This window comes from Astatotilapia calliptera, chromosome 10, assembly GCF_964374335.1.
Source record: "Astatotilapia calliptera chromosome 10, fAstCal68.1, whole genome shotgun sequence".
NCBI classification, from domain to species: Eukaryota; Metazoa; Chordata; class Actinopteri; order Cichliformes; family Cichlidae; genus Astatotilapia; species Astatotilapia calliptera.
Genome location: NC_137431.1, coordinates 3,961,610 through 3,982,824, shown reverse-complemented (window position 1 = coordinate 3,982,824; position 21,215 = coordinate 3,961,610). Strand labels below are relative to the sequence as shown.

General features: G+C 41.3%; 1 protein-coding gene across 1 annotated transcript; it reads left to right on the top strand.

The window, feature by feature from the left end:
• Positions 1 to 453: 453 nt before the first annotated feature.
• On the top strand, positions 454 to 16,920 carry exoc3l2a (exocyst complex component 3-like 2a). Its single transcript, XM_026181058.2, has 13 exons — positions 454 to 649; positions 3,053 to 3,624; positions 5,464 to 5,687; positions 6,124 to 6,871; positions 6,959 to 7,073; positions 7,158 to 7,268; positions 7,348 to 7,448; positions 7,568 to 7,678; positions 7,773 to 7,908; positions 11,003 to 11,125; positions 11,229 to 11,384; positions 12,729 to 12,850; positions 15,555 to 16,920. Exons 2-13 carry the CDS (start codon positions 3,077 to 3,079, stop codon positions 15,868 to 15,870), a joined length of 2,811 nt encoding a protein of 936 aa, XP_026036843.2. The 5' UTR covers positions 454 to 649; positions 3,053 to 3,076; the 3' UTR covers positions 15,871 to 16,920.
• The last annotated feature ends 4,295 nt before the right edge of the window (positions 16,921 to 21,215 follow it).

The following is a 21,215-nucleotide window of genomic DNA, read 5'->3' as shown; positions in this document are numbered from 1 at the left end:
TTTTTTTTTTTTTTAAACTCACAATACTTTGAACCGTCCACGTGCTCAAACTCTACAAACTCACTGCATTCTTCAATTGTTCTGTCCTGCATTAGACTTCTGTCGCGGCTATGATGAACGTAAAACTTTGCAGTAATGCAAAGACGTTCAAGTAAGAGTGCAAGAACGGGACTTTTCCCTCATGGCTGTTGACAATGAATAATCCGCATTTTACGTTTTCTACTGAAGCCACACTCACAAACACAGAGAGAATGTAGAGATATTCACAACCGTAGAACAAAACATGGGGATGTGTTGTCCTCCTTCACCTTAAGGTCAATACAATTAGTGTAATTAATTACACTTGGGGCCCAAGGTGCAGGGGCTGATCAGGACAGGGTGGTGGTGGGGTGGGGGTCTGTGGTGTGTGTGTGGGGGGCAGAAAGGACGGGACAAGCCTTTCCTCAGGAAAACATATCACCTTCAACCACAATAGGGTAAACCGCAGGAAATCAGGAAACCGCAGGCAGCAACATTGCTCTCTTGAGTCAGTGAGGACTTTCAGACACGCTCTCACACTCATCACAGACACTCTACAGCCGGGCAGCTCATTTAGCCAACACACTCCAGGATGACATTGGACTGAAACACAGCAAGGCATCGTCATCAGGTAAGTCTGATCCTCTGCAATCATCTATTATTTCATACTGAGTGTTTCCGTTGTGATAGAGATTTAAGTTCAAATGATTGTTTTTATGTGGAAATCATTGTGTTTGGCTGTTTTTCACCACCTCTGTCTGTAACATATATACTTAAAGTTGGGTAGTCATTTTTGTGTTTAGAAAAAAACCCCAAACTGATTCACCGTTCCTCCTTTACTTTTTTCATTTTTGGAAGAGTTTCCCTATCCTGGCTAATTACACAAACAAACAAACAAACAAACAAACAAACAAACAAACAAACAAACAAACAAACAAATAAACAGCTTAGAAAAATCAAGAAAGAATATCAAGGAAAAAAAATCATACACAGTTCATATTTGATCAACCCACCAGTTGCTAAGTGTAATACAATGCTGATGTCTGGCTTTTGAGCGTTTGCCAGTCACACTGATTTTATGAACTTTGAGGTCATCTTCTTAAAAAAGACACAACTGATAAATACCATCCCTGCTCGTCTACTTTCTTCATCAGGAACATTCAGTATTATTTTTCCATCTAGACACTAAAGGATTCAAATGCCAAAGCATCACAGTAACCATCTCAATTCGAGTCACTGTTCTGAATTTTTACTAACAAAAGATCAATTGTTGTCACTGTCTGGAGTTTGGCTGTTTCTGTTGGCAGGAACAAAGACGAACAAACAAAAGGAGAACTCTCTTTCACTGCCATCAAAGCAAAAAAAAATAAAAAATTGTTCCCCTGCTACTATTTGTTCTATTCAATGTCATTATTTAAAAATGAAGTCCATATAACGAGTAAAAACTGACTGAAATGAGCTTGGCATGATACCGTACAAACTTTAATCACTATTAAAGCACCTAAAGTATTTTTTCAGCATCGCATGCGGTATGAAACTAAACACAGTTTCTTGTTCTTGATCATGAAGCAGTAGCCTCTCATTATAGTGGAAGTGAAACAAAGTATACTTACTGAATTAATGAAAAAGTACAAATGAAAGAAAAACATACTCCTGGGTTCCAAAAAAGTAACCACCACATCTGACCACAAGTAATCATATGAAATATTATGACCACATCATAAGGCAAAAAAACACAATAATGAAAAACAGCCAAAGCAGAAAAATGGAGAGTCAGACAAAAACAGCAATCTACTGTAGGCCTGGTGTTAATATAATGTTGAGTCAGCAGGGGGTGCTTTTTGCCTTCAGTACTTTTTAAGATTCTGTAAAAATTTGCTCATTAAATATGCAACGCATGAGAGCAGACAATTTTATGTTTTCTACGTATAACAGCACAATGACTTGATTTTTTTTAAAAACTGGAAGTGGAAAAACAATCTTTAGATACCTTTAATAGGTAGTAAAGTTACTTAAGCACTTAAGAACTAGCTGTCCTGTTTCTCACCGATATCCCACCCAGGGCTGTGTGCAGTCTTGCATATATTAGCCAATACATATCACCTGAACAGCACCTTAGCTTCTTTTCTCTAAGTCTTGTTCGGGGGATGAAACGGCATTCTTCAAAAGGATATTCCAGCACTAGAGAGCACAATAACAGCACTGCTATAGGATATACACTACCCATTGTGTTGCGTTCTTCTTACTATGAAGGTCAAATATATTTCACATGAAAGTATTCAGGGAGCTCTAATGCCCTATTGTTGTCGCTTTGGCTTTTTGTCACTCCCACCAGGACAGAAATGTTTCATAGAGGGATAAAGGTGAACATTTTGCTCTGATGTGCAGTGACAATTCCCTACAAGGCGACGAGTGGCTCCAGAACTTTGTCAATAACTTGCCCACCGCAGAGTCACCAGATCCCATCACTTTAAGGATCAAAAGTTCTACTTTTTTCCTTTAATTTGTCACATACTCGTATATTTGAAACTAATGTGACACCACCTGGATTCTCGGTATGAAACTGACTATTTGTGTTTCCCTGGAAACTGTTTTGTCACTAAGGTGTAAATCGGGGCCAAGAAGAACAGCAAAAACTCAGTTTCATCACCTTATATTAGAACTGAAAAAACGTCACAAACCAACTCTTATATAAAAAATGTCATTAAAAGTTATTTTAACTTTCAGTTTAAAATGAGTTCACTTATAAGTAGTTTGAAATGAAACCTCTGATCCAGGACTGTTTCTGAATTCTTTGGGGCATGAAATTATATTATTTTGCTCTTATCTTGGTAGGTTAAAGCCCGGGTATGTCTGGTACTCATGTCCTAGTTAATGTTAACTGTGGGTAATGTTGACAGATCTCTGTAGGTTGTGTTTTATCCCAGTTGTTTCATCCTAAGTATTTCCATAGAATTACAAACAAAAATCTAAATTAAAAGAAAAAGAAAAGAAACATTTTTCCTAGATCTTACACATTATCTTTGTTTTGCAGTTTGTTAACGTATTAAATGCAACCATGCCCATTCTGAAGAAACTCCCGGGAAGATCCAAGAGCTGCCACGAGTTCCCCAGAGTGAACGGTGAACTGATTCTGCCTCGCCTAGACTTAGACATCAGGGACTTGAACGAGCTCAAGGACCTGAAGGAGCTTAATGAACTGAAGGATCTAAACAAGAACCTGAACCCCTTTGAGGATGTGGACCTGGATGATGATGATGACAGGAACAGAGGTGACATGGGCCTCATTATGGGGGAGGTCAAGGGTAACCTCCAGCTGAAGTCGTCCTGTGATGGTGAAGAGGAGGAGAACGAGGTAAATGCTGGGAAACACGGGGCAGGGAATCCTAAAGTGAAGCCACTGCGGGGGACCCTTGAGCGGATCTGTGGAGTGTCTCCCCTTAAGACCCTTGGAAAATTGGGAAAGGGGCTTCGCATATCAGGACGGAGTGTATGGGGGAACAGCACCCCACACTACAGCCCTGGAGATTCAAATACACTACCAGCAGAGAAAGAGAAAAGAAAAGGACTACGCAGGAGCTCAGAGGGAATAATGACCCTGCTTCGGTGAGGAGAGATTTGGAGTAGAAAGAAAGCAGTTTTTAAACAATTTAACCTGTGGTACAGTTGTGGTTTGACGTTTACATTCACTCATCATTGACCTAAATGTTCTTTTTTCCAGGTGTAATCATTGTGCAGCATGCTTTTGCACTTTGAGTATACAAGTTTGAATTGACATTGGATTTTGTCACATCCACACAGGGCCAAACGTATACATATAGGCTAAAATATATTCATACACTCACTTGAATCTTTTAATAGGTGACACTGAAGGTCCACTGAATGTCTTTTAACTTGCCGAGGCCTACTAACTTCTCATTAGTGATCACCATTGACTACAACTGGTACTTTATCTTTGTCAGCACAAAAAGGATGTGTTTCACAGCTCACAGCACACATGGGATTAACTAATACTCATAACAATGGGAAAATCCAGAGAAGTCTGTGGGAAAAGATGATTAATAAGAACTCTAAATTTACGTAAATTTAAGCTGGGAAGGTGTCTTAGTCATTTCCACAAAACTGCAGATTCTGAGCTCATCATTTGAAGGAGTTATACCCAAGCACAAGTTCTAAAAATAAAAATTGGCTAGAATATTCAGAAACATCCCTAACCATAACCCAGAAAAACTGCTGGCATAACTGTCAGTGAAGCAAGTTTTACATTTCAGGGTTAATCCATTTGTAGAAATTTGTAGCTCCCTATGTGGACGAGCCAAATGCCTTGTGGGAAAGTTTTATTGTCAGACGAGACAAGACTGAGTCACAGTTAAAAGAGGTACGTTTGGAAGAGGCTTTCAAACCTGTGCCAGTGTTCAGCGTTCAGCATTGGTAAGCTACTGTTTGCTTTGAGTGCTCGAGTAGAGTAGAAAACCACTACATAAGAACCAGTCCATTTACCATCTACCAAATTAGGCAGACGCTTTAAACCTTGACATAACTGGGTGATCCAATGGGGCAATAATGTAAAAACGCACATTAAAATGGTTCTGGAATAGGCTAATATTAAGCTTCTGGCATGGCCTTCCCAAATCCCAGACCTCAACCCCGTTGAAAAATTCTGGACTATGCTGGATTTGTGCCAGGAAACCAACCAATTTAAATAAAATTTTTACTAATTCTGCCAAGAGTACAGGTCAAATATCCAGCAAGAACTATGCCAGGAGCTTGTCGGTGATCAGAAGTTCAGGCGCAACTATCTAAGCAACAAATATTAGTGGGGGCATCTGTATTTCTTTAAGCCTGTATATACCTTTGACCCTGTGTGGATTAGAGAAAATCCAAAACGAAAGAAAATTTGTGCAAACAATTTTTGGTTAATTTTTAAGTCATTGAAGATGTAGGACTGGAAAAAGAACATTTCAAAGAAATCAAGCCCCCAAATTACCGTGATATTCACAGCCATGTAAATTCTGATGACAACTGTATGTCACTTATGTGAAGCAACTCTATGCTCATTGGACTCATATGATGCTTTTGATTGCATTAAAAAATTGTTTTTCAGCGACTGAGAATAAAAGTCCTGTTTACTGGTCAGTGACAGAATAACATATAGTGCCCTTATTTCCTAAGCGGTTGTGTAATTTGCTGTGGTAACTTGTTGATCTAAGGAACCTCTTTTGTTTTTCAGTGGCATGTTGTGTACTTGCTGTCCTCACTCAATGGGACTATTTTTAGACGAGGTAGCCACACACGGCAGCAACACTGTGAATGTGTGGCACTCAAAGCACAGGTTTTCCTAGGAACTCCGTACAGGACAATACAAACCTCATGCACTCATTAAAGTCCTTGCATCATTTAGGGCCATGATTTATGCTCTTTGTCATTGCTGTGGATGTTCTGCAGCTTCACTGGTCGACGGAAGGAGGAGCGCAGAGAAAGCCTGCCCTGTGGAGACCTGAGCGTAGGCAACGAGGTAGAGACTTCCAGGCGATCATCCTTCCTCAGGATGGTCAGTCTGGGCAAGCTAAAGAGGGAATCCATGTCAGACAAGGCATCCCAAGAGGCGGAGGAGGAAATGGAGGAGGAGGCAGAGGATCCAGTAGTGAAAACCAGAGAGCCCCTCTCAGGTAATAATTAAGAAGTCGATAAAAAAAAATTACTTTCCAAGTGACCCTGTAGACTTTAGCAAAGAATCTACATTACATTAGTTAATATTTCAGGTCAAATTTCAACAGCAGTTGTTGAAACCTAGACAACCCTCTGATGAGGTTAAAACTTTTCACTTGGGAGCCACTGCGCTCACTTACCATCAGGCTGAAAAGGAGAGGAAGTAGGGTCAGAAATGTTCCCCAGCTTCCTCTAGACAATTCAGTCCAGCTACTGTTTGGAGACTCCGGCAGGGAATTTTATCAGGAACAGAGGAATGTGCAGACAAACCTGCAAAAAACAGGCGAGTTTGTCAGCCAGGTACATGCACAGCTGCTGAATGAGATACGTGCATTAACATATTTGTCACTAAACCTATAACTTCTAAACTTGTGTTTCTCTTCTGGTTTCCCACAGTTCTGGAGATCTTACAGCTGGTCAATCACAGGGACCTTCTCCTGGCTGACACACACATTCAGGAACTGGAGCGAGAGTGTGAGCTCCTGTCTCTCCTGCCAAACACAACTCCTCCTACCCTTACTCCTACCCTGTGTCCCAGTACTCCACCCAGCATGTTGTGTTTGTCCTCTTCCTTTGATGAGTCCCTCAGCTCTAATGCGACTTTGGACTCAAGCCGGAGAAAAGCTAAGGATGTGGAGCTCCTGTATGAAGCCCTTCAGAAGGAGATGTGGGATGTGGTGCGGGAGTCACTCCGTCAGCCTAGTGCTGGCCCCAACCTTGGTCTGGTGGTGCTGGTAATCCAGCAGGAGGAGCATGCTGATGCTGCCTGGGCTCTGAGGGAGGAGACTAAGCCAGAGCAAGAGGTCCCCCGCATCCAGCCCAGCCAGCGTCCCCGGCGACTGAAGATGAAGTGGAGGCAGGCTGTAGCGGAGGCTGCAGACTGGAGCCTGCCACATCAGGTAGACACCCAAGCAGGCCAGTTGGCCTCATACCTGGAGCGCCTGAAGTGTCGAATGGTGGATGATCTGGATGCAGCGAGAAGGAACGCTATATCCATTTACCCAGAGGAGTTTGCAGCCTTCCAGGTGTATGTGGAAAGTTACCATCGAGCTGTGGCCAAACGTCTTCGCACTATTACCAGTGGCCCACTGCAGATCACAGACGTATACTCACTACTTGACTGGTTCTACAACATCTACAACAGGTTGGTAATGATTGCCTGCTCCAATAACGACACACACAACAAGCTTTTATTCCTAGTTAAATTTTTACATTAATTCTTTCCCACCAGGGATGTCCTAGGAACAATCGGGACCACCACACCCATCAACTACAGCACACTGGATGGTATTCTGCCTCAAGAGACAGTGGATAGGCTGGAACAAGACTGCATTAGTGTAGTCAGGGTGAGAAAAGAGTGTTTGAATGTCTGTTGCTGGGAAAATGTGGATAAGCGATGCATTTAAATTTCCTGCTTTTTCAATTTTCAGGATAAGGTGACAACAGAGCTGATCCATGTGCTTGATGAAGAGGAGAGGCGGTGGGCCCAGACTTTGCACATAGAGGAGTATCAGTCTCACCTAGCATGCTCAGTAATCCAGGTACAAAGCCGTACTATTTCAGTAACATTTTCCTTGAATGAAACCTCTGTCTTATCACTCATGTCTTTTAAAATTTCAGAGGGTAAAGGTGGATTTGGACAGATCTACATCTGTGAACCAGTTTCTAGGAGCAAGAGTGGCTCGCTGCAGTCTCATTGGATTGGCTGACTTCATTTACAGGTGTGTGGACAGTAGTTTAAGGTTATAGCTGTTAAATCATATCTATATATCTATCTACTGAGAAAGAGAGAGAGAGTATTTGCATTCAAAGTGTTCTCATAAAACCTCTATGCATTCAGTTTCCAGAGGAAGGTGGAGATGTTTCATGACAGTCAGGCAGAATTTGGAGACCGAGGAGATGGATATGTGTCAAGGACTATAGCTCTGGTTAACTGCTGCCCTCCTCTCAGGTTGGCAAAGATCAGTGAAACTTCATATCTGAACATTTTCTAAAAGAGCTACAGAAACTAAACTGACATGTCATATTTCTTGTGTAATGTGTAGATCCTTTGTGGACCGCTGCAGGCAGTGTGACCCACAGGGCAGTGAGGAATCTGCGCAGAAAGCCAACTCCTCATTGGACAGGATCATCAACCAGTCAGTGAGGGTGCTGACTGACAGGCTATTTGACCACATCAGAGTGAGTAGGACAGTGGCAAGATTCATCTGAGCCATTAAAGATGGTTTTCTGGAAACATAATTACGATCATGACCCAGATGTGCTGTGCTTAACAAATTTATGAGAGCATCACCCAATAATAATAATAATAATAATAATAATAATAATAATAATAATAATACATTTTATTTAAAAATAGCGCCTTTCAAAGCACCCAAGGACACTGTACAACAGATAAAAACACAAAAACTGGAAATATACACAATAATAAGAATAACAGATAAAAGTTAAGAGCATACAGAGGTTTAAACATAAGCAATTTTAAACAGATGAGTTTTGAGGGTGGACTTAAAAAGAGGGAATGAACTAATAATGTTCCACAGCTACCCTAAATTAACAGTACTGTAATGGTAATCGGCAAAATTATTGTGTGTGTCACTGCAATGGTTGCTCCAGTATGCACAAGCTCTTCAATAAAATTATATTTTAATGCTAAAATATAATTATTTTTCTTATCAAAGAATTTTTCAATTTACTGTACAAAAAGAAAAAAACATTAAAGCACATTATTATTTATCAGGTTAAGATACAAAATTACAGTTATTTACTTGCATTCCTGAACAGAAAAATAGTTTTAGTGGTTGAAGGTTATGCTTTTGGTACAAAGCACAAATTCATTTCATTAAGTTTACTTATTATTAGTTCTGAACAAGTTTCTGGCAGATTTGTGTTCATGACAGGTAAGCTAAAACAAAACAGTATTTTTTTGTAGCTAAGTTTCTGGTCACATACTTGTGTCTTTTATTATTTTGATAATACACCGAATTATATGGAGAACTTACATGTAATACATGAAAAGTCAGTATTTGGGCAGAAGTGTTTTGTGTACACACAGCTGTTTAGTGTATCATTAGCTGTATCGTTAGCTGTTTCGTTAGCTGTTTCGTTAGCTGTTTCGACAAAAACAGCTAAATACAACTGTCCAACGTGATGATGATAATAATGATAATAATAATAAACAATGAGTATAAAGTACAGTCTTTACCTCATTCCTATATCTGAAATTTCAAGTAATAAAACCATCCACACTAATTCAGTTAAAAGGACTAGATGTTACAGCCCCTGATAATGCATTGTTTTTGATGGAGAGACTCTTGAGGGATGGCTAGGGTTGCCAACTCCCTGAAAAATAAATAAGGGACACCTCGTGGCCAGGGCCGGGCGACCCAGTTGTCTTCACCCTTCCCAGTGTGGTGAATTTTCTAGCTCTTTTTTTGTGTGTGAAATTATTTTTTTAACCCTTTGACTTGAATTTGATTTAAGTAGATGTGTATTCTTTGTGATATGAACACATGTGAAACAAATGATCATTTAGCCATTTATTTTTAGCTCAAAATGACAACATTAACACGATAAAACAGGTCTCCTTCTTAAACAGAAGCCTGTCATGCTTAACTTTTGAGAATATAAGTAAATCTTTCTTTAAAAGAACTCTGTCCTGCTTAACTTAAAATAATAGAAAACAATAGAAAGAAAAACATTCTTGTAACAGTGCACATTTAGTGCATTTAGTACAATTGGCTTCAGTTGAGGTATTATTTCAGCTTTTCTAATGCTAATCAGCTGCTCCTGTTTGTAAACCCGCTTGTTCCCATGATTACGCATCTTAACTCATCATCATTATTCATCTATGTATTACTTTTATGTATTAGTCATCTATTTGTTGTAATCATCTATCCTTGCAGTTGTTTATTACACAAAATAAATTATATTATCACACTTCTGGCCACATAGCGCTGATATTCATTGCACATGCCCATATTAACTTTTTCCAGCCAGGTGTTTTCCTTTTCCCATTCTTCCCTTTGTCTGAGGGGAACAAACATTGCTGCTCTAATGCTGGGCTCACACTGTGCGGTTTTAGGCCCATTTTGAGCCGATTTTTGAGTGATCGGACCGATTTTGGCCTTCATCGTGCATCGTGTAGTATACGTGGGGTAACGAGAAGTGATTAACACCTCACGACCAGCTCCCGATCATCAATCGCTCGTGAGGTTCTCACCACAGCCGCTCACACTGCTCGCGCGCAAACACGTAAACGTTGGTGTAAAAGACGGAGCAGCACGGCTGTGCAGCGTGTGATCTGGACACAAGCGATGGAGGCACAACTTGTAGAACTTTGGAAAGCTCATCCGAGCCTTTTCGATGTGGCATCACAAAATTATCACGACCACAACAACCGTGAAAATAGTTGGATTTACATTGCTGCTTAATCACAGCTGCCTGATGAGTGTTTTTCATTAGCAATTTAGCAAAGTTGATGGTGGTGTGTGTGTCTGTGTGAGTGTAAGACGGAGAGAGAGAGAGCGCGACAGATTTTCTGTTATAACCTTCATTTTATGGAGGCACAGTGTGAGCACTCAGGTTGCATCAGAGCATCGGGCGATATAGTGTGAGACCCTGCATCGTGACCTACCAACTTCTAACCCCTGCGAGTCAATCGTGCAGTTTGAGCAGGAGCTGAATAACGTGACTGAAAAAATCGCACAGTGTCTGCCCAGCTTTAGGTGTACTGTCGTCCGAGACTTGCACCGCAGAGTCGGCGTTTGTTTCCCTGTTGGCCATGCTTCTTGTTGTGGTCATCTGTTGTCTTCCGGTATTTTCTCCGCAAGCGACCTTTCCTCGACCAATGAGATGAGCGGTAATCTGAATTGTCATACTCGAATTGTCATAAGTGTGCTGTCAGCTCATTGGTCACAAAGCAGGAGAGGGGCTGGGAATTATGTTTTCAAACAAAGTGTTAATTCCATAAACATTTATAGACTACTTTTGATTCTCACTGTATTACGGGACAAAGTGCGTCCCTTATTAGCTCAATACGGGACGTGTACTTTTGTTTCGAAATACGGGACGATTCCGTATTTTAAGGGACGGTTGGCAACCCTAGGGATGGCTGTTATGAGGAAAGGCAGCCCAGAAACTTTGCCAGCAGCCCACGTCGTTGTGTGCTCACTTTCAGTCTTTTACCCAGGCTAATCTGCTGTTTTCCTTCCTTGGTTAGGTTTACCAAACCTAAATCTGTTCTTAATCTGTACTTTGTCTGTTGCCTTTCTAGCCCTTCTTTGACAAACTGATGAAGAGAAAGTGGCTGAACAACACAGAGGCCTTCGAGGCTATTGAAGCCAGTATTAAACAGCATTTCAAGAAATTTAGAAGGATGGACTCTCCACCCTATCAGGTCAATACACGTTTGAAATGGTAGTCGATAACATTTTCAATGTATAAAGGTATGAAACTATATAAAACTATAGCTAATCTACAATTGCTGTTATGACTGACAGACACTGGTGGGTGAGGTGCACCGGCGGGTCCTAGTGGAGTATGTGAGAGCCATTATGAGGGGACGCCTCATGTGCACATCCTCCAAGATGAGGAAGAGGATGGCTTTCCGCCTGCAAGATGAGGCCAAGCAGCTCAAAGGACTCTTTAAGGATCTGGTAAGTCTGGTCTGCAGACACAAAACATTTTTTTTATTAGACTGTGTTAGTGTGGAAAAGAAAATTATATTTTAGAGTGCTAATGGTCTCCAAATATGGAGAAGGAAATTTACAGAGTCCAAGACACAAGTAGTGGTTATGTTTCCGGGGAGCACAAACCGATCCAAAGTGCTGATTCTCAAAAACTTGGAATGGGGAGGGGGAAAGAGTGTGCCGGCTGTGACTGGAGCCTGACCCTGGAATTTCCTAGGTCAGGAATAACTCAGACAGTGTTGATACAGGACTGAGCTCTGAAAAATGGCTGCCGTCAGTGAAATGGAGATGGATGAACCGGGCTTACGTTAGCACTTGCCAAAGTGGGGAAGAGGGAGTCAAACAACGAGGCCTGACGGCATGGCATTTGCCCCCTTTCTATCTACAAGTTCAAACAAGTGTCCGTCACCTCAGCTGACAACAGGAAGCTGCTGTGTTCGGAGGAAACTTCCTGTTCCTGTCAGCTGGCGCACTTTGATGTGGCTCTGGAATGGCCTTGATGGCCTTTTTCGCTGAGGAGTGGGATGAAGTTTCTGTGGAAACTGGGAACTTAGGAGCATTGGGGGGAGGATGAGTTTTTAACGACCACCAAAAAAAGACGTTGTTATTTTTAGTGAGTGGCAAGCAACCTCTCTTTTCCTCAGTGTTCCTGAGAAAAAAACAAGAACTGGGAAAGCAGAGGTTGAGGTCTGGTATTCACTAATCAAATTCCTAAGTGTTTGGCCTCCAGAGGCATTAACCTGTGCTTCCTCTGTGGGTTTCATTGTTCACTAAACTGCTTGTCACTTCTTGCCTGAAAAACACATTAAGACTTAAGAAGAGGTCATTTGGATGGGCAATGATAATAAATAAGTGGAACTCGCGTCTTCTTGCAGTCCATTTCTTCTCATTCTGTCCATCCAATGTCTCGTCTCTCGCTCACTGTTTTTCTTTGAAACTTTTGCACATTCAAGTGCATGTGTCTTGTAAACAGTGACCAAAGATGTCTGCAGAATCTTTTATGACTTTTATATCTAACAATACATTACCATTAGATGTGCAAGGATGCCAGCCTTTAGCCTTTTATGTGTTTTGAAATTTCATCCACTGTATTTGAGGTATTTTAGGTGTAATCACCAGAACTAAGTGCCCAAACGACATTATAAGTTCAAACAAAAGCACAGCTGTCCAACTTGACAGATTTATATTTATTTATGTAGCGTGCTTGCATTTATATGCTACTTTTGTAGTCTTACTGACGTTCAAAGTACTTGATTTATCTTGTAGTCCTGAGTTTCCTGTGAATGAATTGTCGCCTCTTCTCTGCCTCAGGAATCGAGCTCCTCCTGGTTGGACAGCATCATCTGTCACCTTGCTGACATCATTCTCCTGGAGGACACGCCCTCCATCCAAATGGAGGTGGCTGTCCTGGTGAAAGAATTTCCAGATATACGGTAAGGATTCCCCCCCCCCTCACAAATGAACAGTCTTGAAATGTTACAACCAGGAAACATCTATAAGACAGATGCTCTCTGCACTGGTCCCTCCCAAAGGTCCTATATTCTTTTATGCTTACGGCTACACATTCGCTGTGTTGTTTTTGGCACTGCGCTAAAACAAGAAAAATGTAAGCCTGCATATGTTGTTTTGTTGCAATGGATCAAAACAAGGAAAAGGAGCGCGGAAACATATCTACATTAACTTTGCTATTTTTGGAGCGGTGCGGGTCTGTTTTGAGAATGGATGAAGCAGACAAGCCTCTGGGGGGGAGTTCCAGCCTGTTTGTGCACAGATTAAGACTCACATTAGTGACGGTTTTCGACCTAATGCACGTGACGCATAACCCTCCAAGGAACAGACAGGAAGCTGCTGCCGAATACTTCCTGTTCCTGCCATCCTGCAGGAGACAGACTGGTGCCACTCTTTGAGTCAGAGAGAGAAAGGTGTGGAAGAGAAGAGAAAAAGTAGCAGTTCAGACCTAGAGACACATTAACTTGCTGCATTTCTTTGTACCTTATGACAGACCCGCAAGTCTTTCAGGAGATCAAATGCAGGATTTCCCGAGTCTTTTATTTATCTACCTTAAGAGTCACATTGTGCACATACGGCTGTGTCTACATATTGTGGATAAAAAGTATGAAAAAATCCAATGATAAATAAAATACAGTGCTTAACAATTTTATTAGATCACCACCCAATGTAAGGTTTATGCCACAGCTGCTGGTAGTTATCAAAATCATTTTCTCATTTACAGTGGGGCAAAAAAGTATTTAGTCAGCCACCGATTGTGCAAGTTCCCCCACCTAAAATGATGACAGAGGTCAGTAATTTGCACCAGAGGTACACTTCAACTGTGAGAGACAGAATGTGAAAAAAAAAAATCCATGAATCCACATGGTAGGATTTGTAAAGAATTGATTCGTAAATCAGGGTGGAAAATAAGTATTTGGTCAATAACAAAAATACAACTCAATACTTTGTAACATAACCTTTGTTGGCAATAACAGAGGTCAAACGTTTACTATAGGTCTTTACCAGGTTTGCACACACAGTAGCTGGTATTTTGGCCCATTCCTCCATGCAGATCTTCTCGAGAGCAGTGATGTTTTGGGGCTGTCGCCGAGCAACACGGACTTTCAACTCCCGCCACAGATTTTCTATGGGGTTGAGGTCTGGAGACTGGCTAGGCCACTCCAGGACTTTCAAATGCTTCTTACGGAGCCACTCCTTTGTTGCCCGGGCGGTGTGTTTTGGATCATTGTCATGTTGGAAGACCCAGCCTCGTGTCATCTTCAAAGTTCTCACTGATGGAAGGAGGTTTTGGCTCAAAATCTCACGATACATGGCCCCATTCATTCTGTCCTTAACACGGATCAGTCGTCCTGTCCCCTTGGCAGAAAAACAGCCCCATAGCATGATGTTTCCACCCCCATGCTTCACAGTAGGTATGGTGTTCTTGGGATGCAACTCAGTATTCTTCTTCCTCCAAACACGACGAGTTGAGTTTATACCAAAAAGTTCTACTTTGGTTTCATCTGACCACATGACATTCTCCCAATCCTCTGCTGTATCATCCATGTGCTCTCTGGCAAACTTCAGACGGGCCTGGACATGCACTGGCTTCAGCAGCGGAACACGTCTGGCACTGCGGGATTTGATTCCCTGCCGTTGTAGTGTGTTACTGATGGTGACCTTTGTTACTTTGGTCCCAGCTCTCTGCAGGTCATTCACCAGGTCCCCCCGTGTGGTTCTGGGATCTTTGCTCACCGTTCTCATGATCATTTTGACCCCACGGGATGAGATCTTGCGTGGAGCCCCAGATCGAGGGAGATTATCAGTGGTCTTGTATGTCTTCCATTTTCTGATGATTGCTCCCACAGTTGATTTTTTCACACCAAGCTGCTTGCCTATTGTAGATTCACTCTTCCCAGTCTGGTGCAGGTCTACAATACTTTTCCTGGTGTCCTTCGAAAGCTCTTTGGTCTTGGCCATGGCGGAGTTTGGAGTCTGACTGTTTGAGGCTGTGGACAGGTGTCTTTTATACAGATGATGAGTTCAAACAGGTGCCATTCATACAGGTAACGAGTGGGGGACAGAAAAGCTTCTTACAGAAGTCGTTACAGGTCTGTGAGAGCCAGAGATTTTCCTTGTTTGAGGTGACCAAATACTTATTTTCCACCCTAATTTACGAATCAATTCTTTACAAATCCTACCATGTGGATTCATGGATTTTTTTTTTCACATTCTGTCTCTCACAGTTGAAGTGTACCTCTGGTGCAAATTACTGACCTCTGTCATCATTTTAAGTGGGGGAACTTGCACAATCGGTGGCTGACTAAATACTTTTTTGCCCCACTGTAGTTTTTTATTCTGTAATGTTTACATACACAAGTGCTTCTTGTTTTTACCTTATTCAGTGTTAGTTTAAGTTTAAATGAAGCTTGTAAATTTAAGTAGGCCCAATATGATTTAAAACCATCGCCATGCAAAATTTTAGACGGGCACTGAATTTTCTGTCCTTCCCAGAAGTGAACACAGTGACTCAGAGAAAATGACCGTTACTCGGCGTCATGGCACTTCTTAACAACACCACACAGATCTAATTTCCGATTCATACCCATTTATCCTTCGTCCTCCCTGTATCCTTCCTCTTTGCAGGAAGAAGCATGTCTCCACCCTGCTGAATGTTCGAGGGATGATGCGGCAGGCAGAGCGACAGGAGATCCTCAATGTCGTCAAAGATTTTGAATGCAGCAGCGCCCTCATGTGCCGGGACCACGCCCTCTTTTCCGATATTCCCATCACCTCAGAGGTGCACTGCATCAGCCTGGGTTTCCTCCGCCTCGCCATGACCGTCTCCAACTGGTTCTCAGAGCACCGGCCAAGACGGAGAGGCAGAGTAAGCATCAGGAACGCTACACCTCAGCCTGCAGAGAATAAGGAAGATGCGACTAAACTTCACAGAGAAGACTAGCCACTAGTGTTTGTGCTAGGAGAGTAGTCACAGGCATACTGCGAAGATGAGATGTACATGCACCTTGACCAAAACTGATTTTGTCACCAGCCACTTAAAAAAAACCTCAGGTACTGCACATACTGTACATCCTCAGTGACAATTCTCCATTTCCTCGTGTTCGCTTTTGCTTTAACGATGAAACAAACTGTGTATTTTAATAACTCACCATGATTTACAGTACTTTGCTGTTTATTTACACCTCTACAGAAGTAAACAAAAAAGAATATATCCTCTGAATGTAACATCATGTTCATTAGTTTTTCAGCCTTTATTTCTTAATTGTCATTGCACAAAAAACTTCAATATGATTTACAATGTCTGCTCTTCAGCATATATTTACCCAATGATATATACCCTTTCTCTGGTATATAGAGCATATGGATGTACAGTACTGTGCATAAAAAGTTAAAGACACTTGCTATTGTTTAGCTGTTTGCTTCTTATCCAGATACCTGATCTGTCAAAAAGTCATTCTGCTGCGTGCAATTAGGCCAATATGATGCTGGCTTTAGTGATAAGAAAAACAAAGGGTCCTGAACATTTGGACCTAATCTGGGATCATTCTGACACTTACCGATATAACTGGCAAATGTTGTGAGTGTTACAAATGTGGATATAAGATAAAGTGGACCTGTGGCTGAGCTGCAGAAGTCACATTTGCACCAAATCCAATGAGGTGGGTCAGATTTGGGCCAAACATTCATTGCTATATATAACATGAAAGAAGTCATAAAATAACTGTGGCAAGGTCTCCAAGATCCTTTGATCAAACAAAAGTGGTGCAGTTTTATTGGTGTTTTTTCATGACTGCACTTTGAATTAAACTAATACAGAAAAATGCAAAATTGCTTTATTTTCTTCAAAACATCCTCCATTTGCATTTTACTTTTACAATGTTTTCTTAGTACTGCATATTAATTTTATGGAAATCTGTTGTGTCACTGTGAATGAAATGGATCTATTGCTGGAAACATAATAAAAGCCCATTGACTGGGTCGAGTAAAGTGATTCAGCAGCTCTGTCATTGTGGGTTCAAATTCTGTTTTGCATTTCAGGTAAAAAATCAGCAGTACTGTATAAACATACAGAGAGTGCAAAAAATAGTGTAGAAGGAACCCTCGCTGCATCATGGGAAACCCCACGGCAGCCTAAGCCTATTGCAGCGTCACTAAGGAATGGTTCAGAATCACCTGATCCATCACTAACTATCGGTTTGATCAAAAACAAAAGTTTCAAAAGCAGTGACGGTGAATTTTCTGAATCCAAACCGGGAGCCGGTCCCACAGACGGCTTAATAATGCTCGGCTTCTGACTAAACTTTTATCAAATCTAGGAACTGCACGTAAGCCACCAGTCTGAGAACAAGGTGCTCTGTTAGGAAAATAAGGTGTTGTGTGACCTTTCAGAGCCTGAGTGTGCGGGGAAAGGTTTCAAATTCACCTGTGAATTTAACAGAGAGCCAATGAAAAGAAGCTAATATGGGAAACACATGGTTTCTTTTTATAGCTCCAATTCTGGATTAACTGAAGACTTTTCAGGGACCTGTTAGAGTGATCTGGTATTAAGGAAGCAGAGGAGTCGTGCCTAGAAGGTTATTTACTGGCACCTCAAAAACCCGTGGTACATGGCCTGATAATAAAGATGAGTTAATCATGTTTACAATTGAAGGATTAATTAATGGTGGAACTTTATTAAGCAGCAGGGATGGGGTCTAAAAGACACAATGATGGTTTTTAGGAAGAAATGATTGAAGTTAGCTTGTTCTTGGATTGGTCTAATAAAATATCATCATTTATCATAACAGAGCACTAAGTTAGACTTTAAAAAGTCTGAGAAATCCAATAGAAATTGAGTAACTGTTAGAATGGATATGCTTTTAGTCAGTTACTCTGCCAGCTTCTAACTTTAGGTGCTGTGACCCCTGATCACCGGAGGGTCAGACATGCTGTCTAGCACTATGTTAAACAATACATACCAAGTGGTACTCTGACAAACAGGCACTGGACCGACACACAATCTATGTAGCCAACGCATATACGCCCACCTACACATAAAGTCTTTGTTGTTTATCTTAAGAGTAAGGCTGCTTTGTTCAGTAAACAGAGCTTTAAATATGGAGCTCAAGAACAACGACTGCACTGTCTTGCAACAAGAAGGGTCATCCAACCCGGGGCCAACAACGGGATGTTTTTTACTAAACAAAGATTTCCTGTTGTCCGCTGAGGTGCCAACGGATGCTTTTATTGGAGCCAAGTTTACGTTATGCACTAGGAGGGAACTTCCCTTCTGCTGCTGCCGCTGAGCTTTTTCATGTCTGAGCTGCTCGTGGGCTTACCATAACAAAGTTGGCCAGCCCCAGCAGGGGTCATTCTACATGCCGACCTCTCAGAGGATCTGTATTTGAATTCTGAATGAGTGGCCGTGTGCTTTGAAATAACTCGGGAGGTTTGCCGTGAGCGTGTGGGATTTCACAGCAGGTGGTGGGATATATTTATTTGAAAAGCATGGAACTGCAGATGTTTGGCCATCTCCATGTCCCCTTACCGCAGTAAGGTCAGTGTAGTAAAGGGTGGTCACACGACACGATCCAGCAAGTTTATTTTAAGTGCTTTTGGTAAATTTACATTCACATATAAGCTTGCTGCTTCACATTGATTCATTTCAATTTCTGATCATTAGAAATTATTAGTAATTATTCAATAATAACCATGTATTCCATTTGGAAATATTGACAGAAAACAACACATTTAGTCCTGCAGACATGTTTTCAGATAAAAAGTAAGAATCCTCTCCACTCTGCCACTAACCTCACAGTAGAACAGTCTTTGTCACTACTATTAATGCAGCTCTCAAATCAGCTTTTTATACTCCCTGCTATGGTTTCCATGTATTGATCAGTGGTAAAGATATTTCTTACTGTGTTGATTTGTTGCGCATTTTCAAAAAGGTATTTTCAACCAGACAACTGTGGCTCATAAGATATTTGGTCATTTTTGTACCATTGCCTCATTGTGTGGGAAAATCCATTAGAGTCAAGTAGATCAGCACTCAGACCAACAACCATGCCACTTTCACTCACCTTTCTTCCTGATGTTCAGTTTGAACATCAGCAGCTTGTTTTGACAGGTGTAAGTAATAAAGTGGCTGCTGAATGTGTGCAGTGTGACTTTATTGGACTGTACAGTAGTTAGTGGTATGCTCTCCGATTGCATACATTTGCCTTTTCTGTTTTCTGATCTGTAAGTATAGTAAAAAAATAAAAAGTCTTAAAACAGTGGTTTTATTATAAAACCAAATAACTCTAAAATGATAATATAGAAAATAGTAACAGCACTATTACTACTGCCCGTCTGACAGTCATGTTGGAGTGTGATGAAGCAAGGACACAAATGTAGAGGTGGAGAGAGAAGGAGCATTAGTAAATAAATACTGGGCCATTTATTAAGGCTAGTATAAGTAGATGGTGGCAAAACAATGTTCAACTAAACACTAGAGCTCCATGAAAAATACTAGGAATGAGGAATTACAAATAGACAGAGTAAAGACAACAGTATGACATAAGAAGGACAAAGGGAGGGCAAAAGCTATATATACACACAAAAGGCTAATTAGGGGACTGAGGAACAGGTGGGTAAACACACAGCAAGGGATAAGGGGATAAAGGAAAAAAAAAAACTCTAAAGGCAAGATATAAGGGACAGAAGACTGCCAAAATAAAACAGGAAGTAATACACTGTGAACACTGCAATAGTTACACCCTTTTTATACACGCTCTTTTCTACTCTGGAATATTCTTGTCAATTTTCTTGTCAATATATATATATATATATATATATATATATATATATATATATATATATATATATATATATTAGGGGTGCAACGATATTCGTATCGAACAATACAACATTTGTAATTTATTTTATCAATTTTCCTTCTGACGATGCTGTCTGTGTTGAGCGCTCAGTGAATCTGTGTTCGACTACTCTGCCTAGGCTGCACTGTCGAGCGCAGATCCCCTGAGCGCTCCACACAGACAGCATAGTCAGAAGGAAGAGCACAGGGCAAGCTAGCGAGAAGTAAGCTCTCCCTGCAACAGGCAAATTGAACCTCATTCAGATCTGGCGTTTGGAATTATTTTGGTTTTCATGTGACGTATGACCCTGAAGGTAAGCGAGTCATGGACTAAATTAAAACAGTATGTTGGATGTGCCATGCAATGCTCAATTACATGGGTGGGAACTAGTGTGTTAGCGCAGTTAGCTCGTTAACGTGTTGGCCGTCCAGCCCCATGCACGGGGCGATCGGCGGTAGCTCGTTAACGGAGATTTGCCGTATTGTGGCGTTAAGGTCATTTCAACGAGATTAACCTGAAAGCACTAGTGGGAACACAACGAATATGACTGCACATTTACTCCGACATCATCCTAGTGCAAAGACAAGTGGAAGCAGACAAAAAAAAGCAAGCATGCTACTAACTTTAGCCAAGTCATTTAGACAGCTGTTAGCACATGATTCTCCTTATGCTGCTGAGAATATAGCCCAGAAGAAGCGGATAGTATAGCTTTTATTTTGGAAAGAGCCATTTCTCTGTAATAAACTCTCTTTTCCAAAGATGAGTGATTCCTCAATCAGATACAGGGCTCGCAATATCGCTAGCCCGACGTCCCGGGGCTAGCGATCTTTTCAGTCGGGCTACCAAAATCTATCTCTTCCCTGCCCGTCGGGCTATTGTAGGAAAAATATATGTCAATGCTTTTGCATTCTTTCAGAAATGTAGCTGGGTAATTATGTCATTGGCATCGGTGAGCCACTGTCAATATGTGACATATTGAAGTTGCGTTTGAATTTGCGCTTGTTTTTTTGCTTTCACTTTGCAATCGTGCGAACTGTGTATAGAGAGCGACAGCACTGATCTGTGAGTGATGATAATTTGTGCACCAATTCCTCTGACATCGTCTTATTAATCGTTAGCTTACTATGCAAACATGACAAGTGAAATCTCCCGCAGCTTAAACATGTGAGAGGTTGATCGCGCAGAGAATCACTGAGCTTATGTGAGTGAGTGTGTAAAAGCAGCAGGATATATATTTCAGTTCTGCTGAGCCAAATAAGACAGGTCAGGGTGAAGAAGTGACAGCCAAAGAAAAGCTTACCACAAAACGGAAAAGTTATGACAAATCAGACTATAAGGCAAAAAGAAAGTGCAGCTTTATGGTTTCATGGACAAAATAATTTCTGTGGCTGCAATATGACGAGCTAAATAACCAGGGCTGCACATAAGTGGTCCGCAGGTGCGCATT

Coding starts and splice junctions, on each gene's coding strand:
- exoc3l2a (XM_026181058.2), top strand. CDS start 3,077: ATGCCCATTCTGAAGAAACTCCCGGGAAGATCCAAGAGCTGCCACGAG. Junction 3,625..5,463: donor GGAATAATGACCCTGCTTCG/GTGAGGAGAGAT, acceptor GATGTTCTGCAG/CTTCACTGGTCGACGGAAGG. Junction 6,872..6,958: donor TTCTACAACATCTACAACAG/GTTGGTAATGAT, acceptor CTTTCCCACCAG/GGATGTCCTAGGAACAATCG.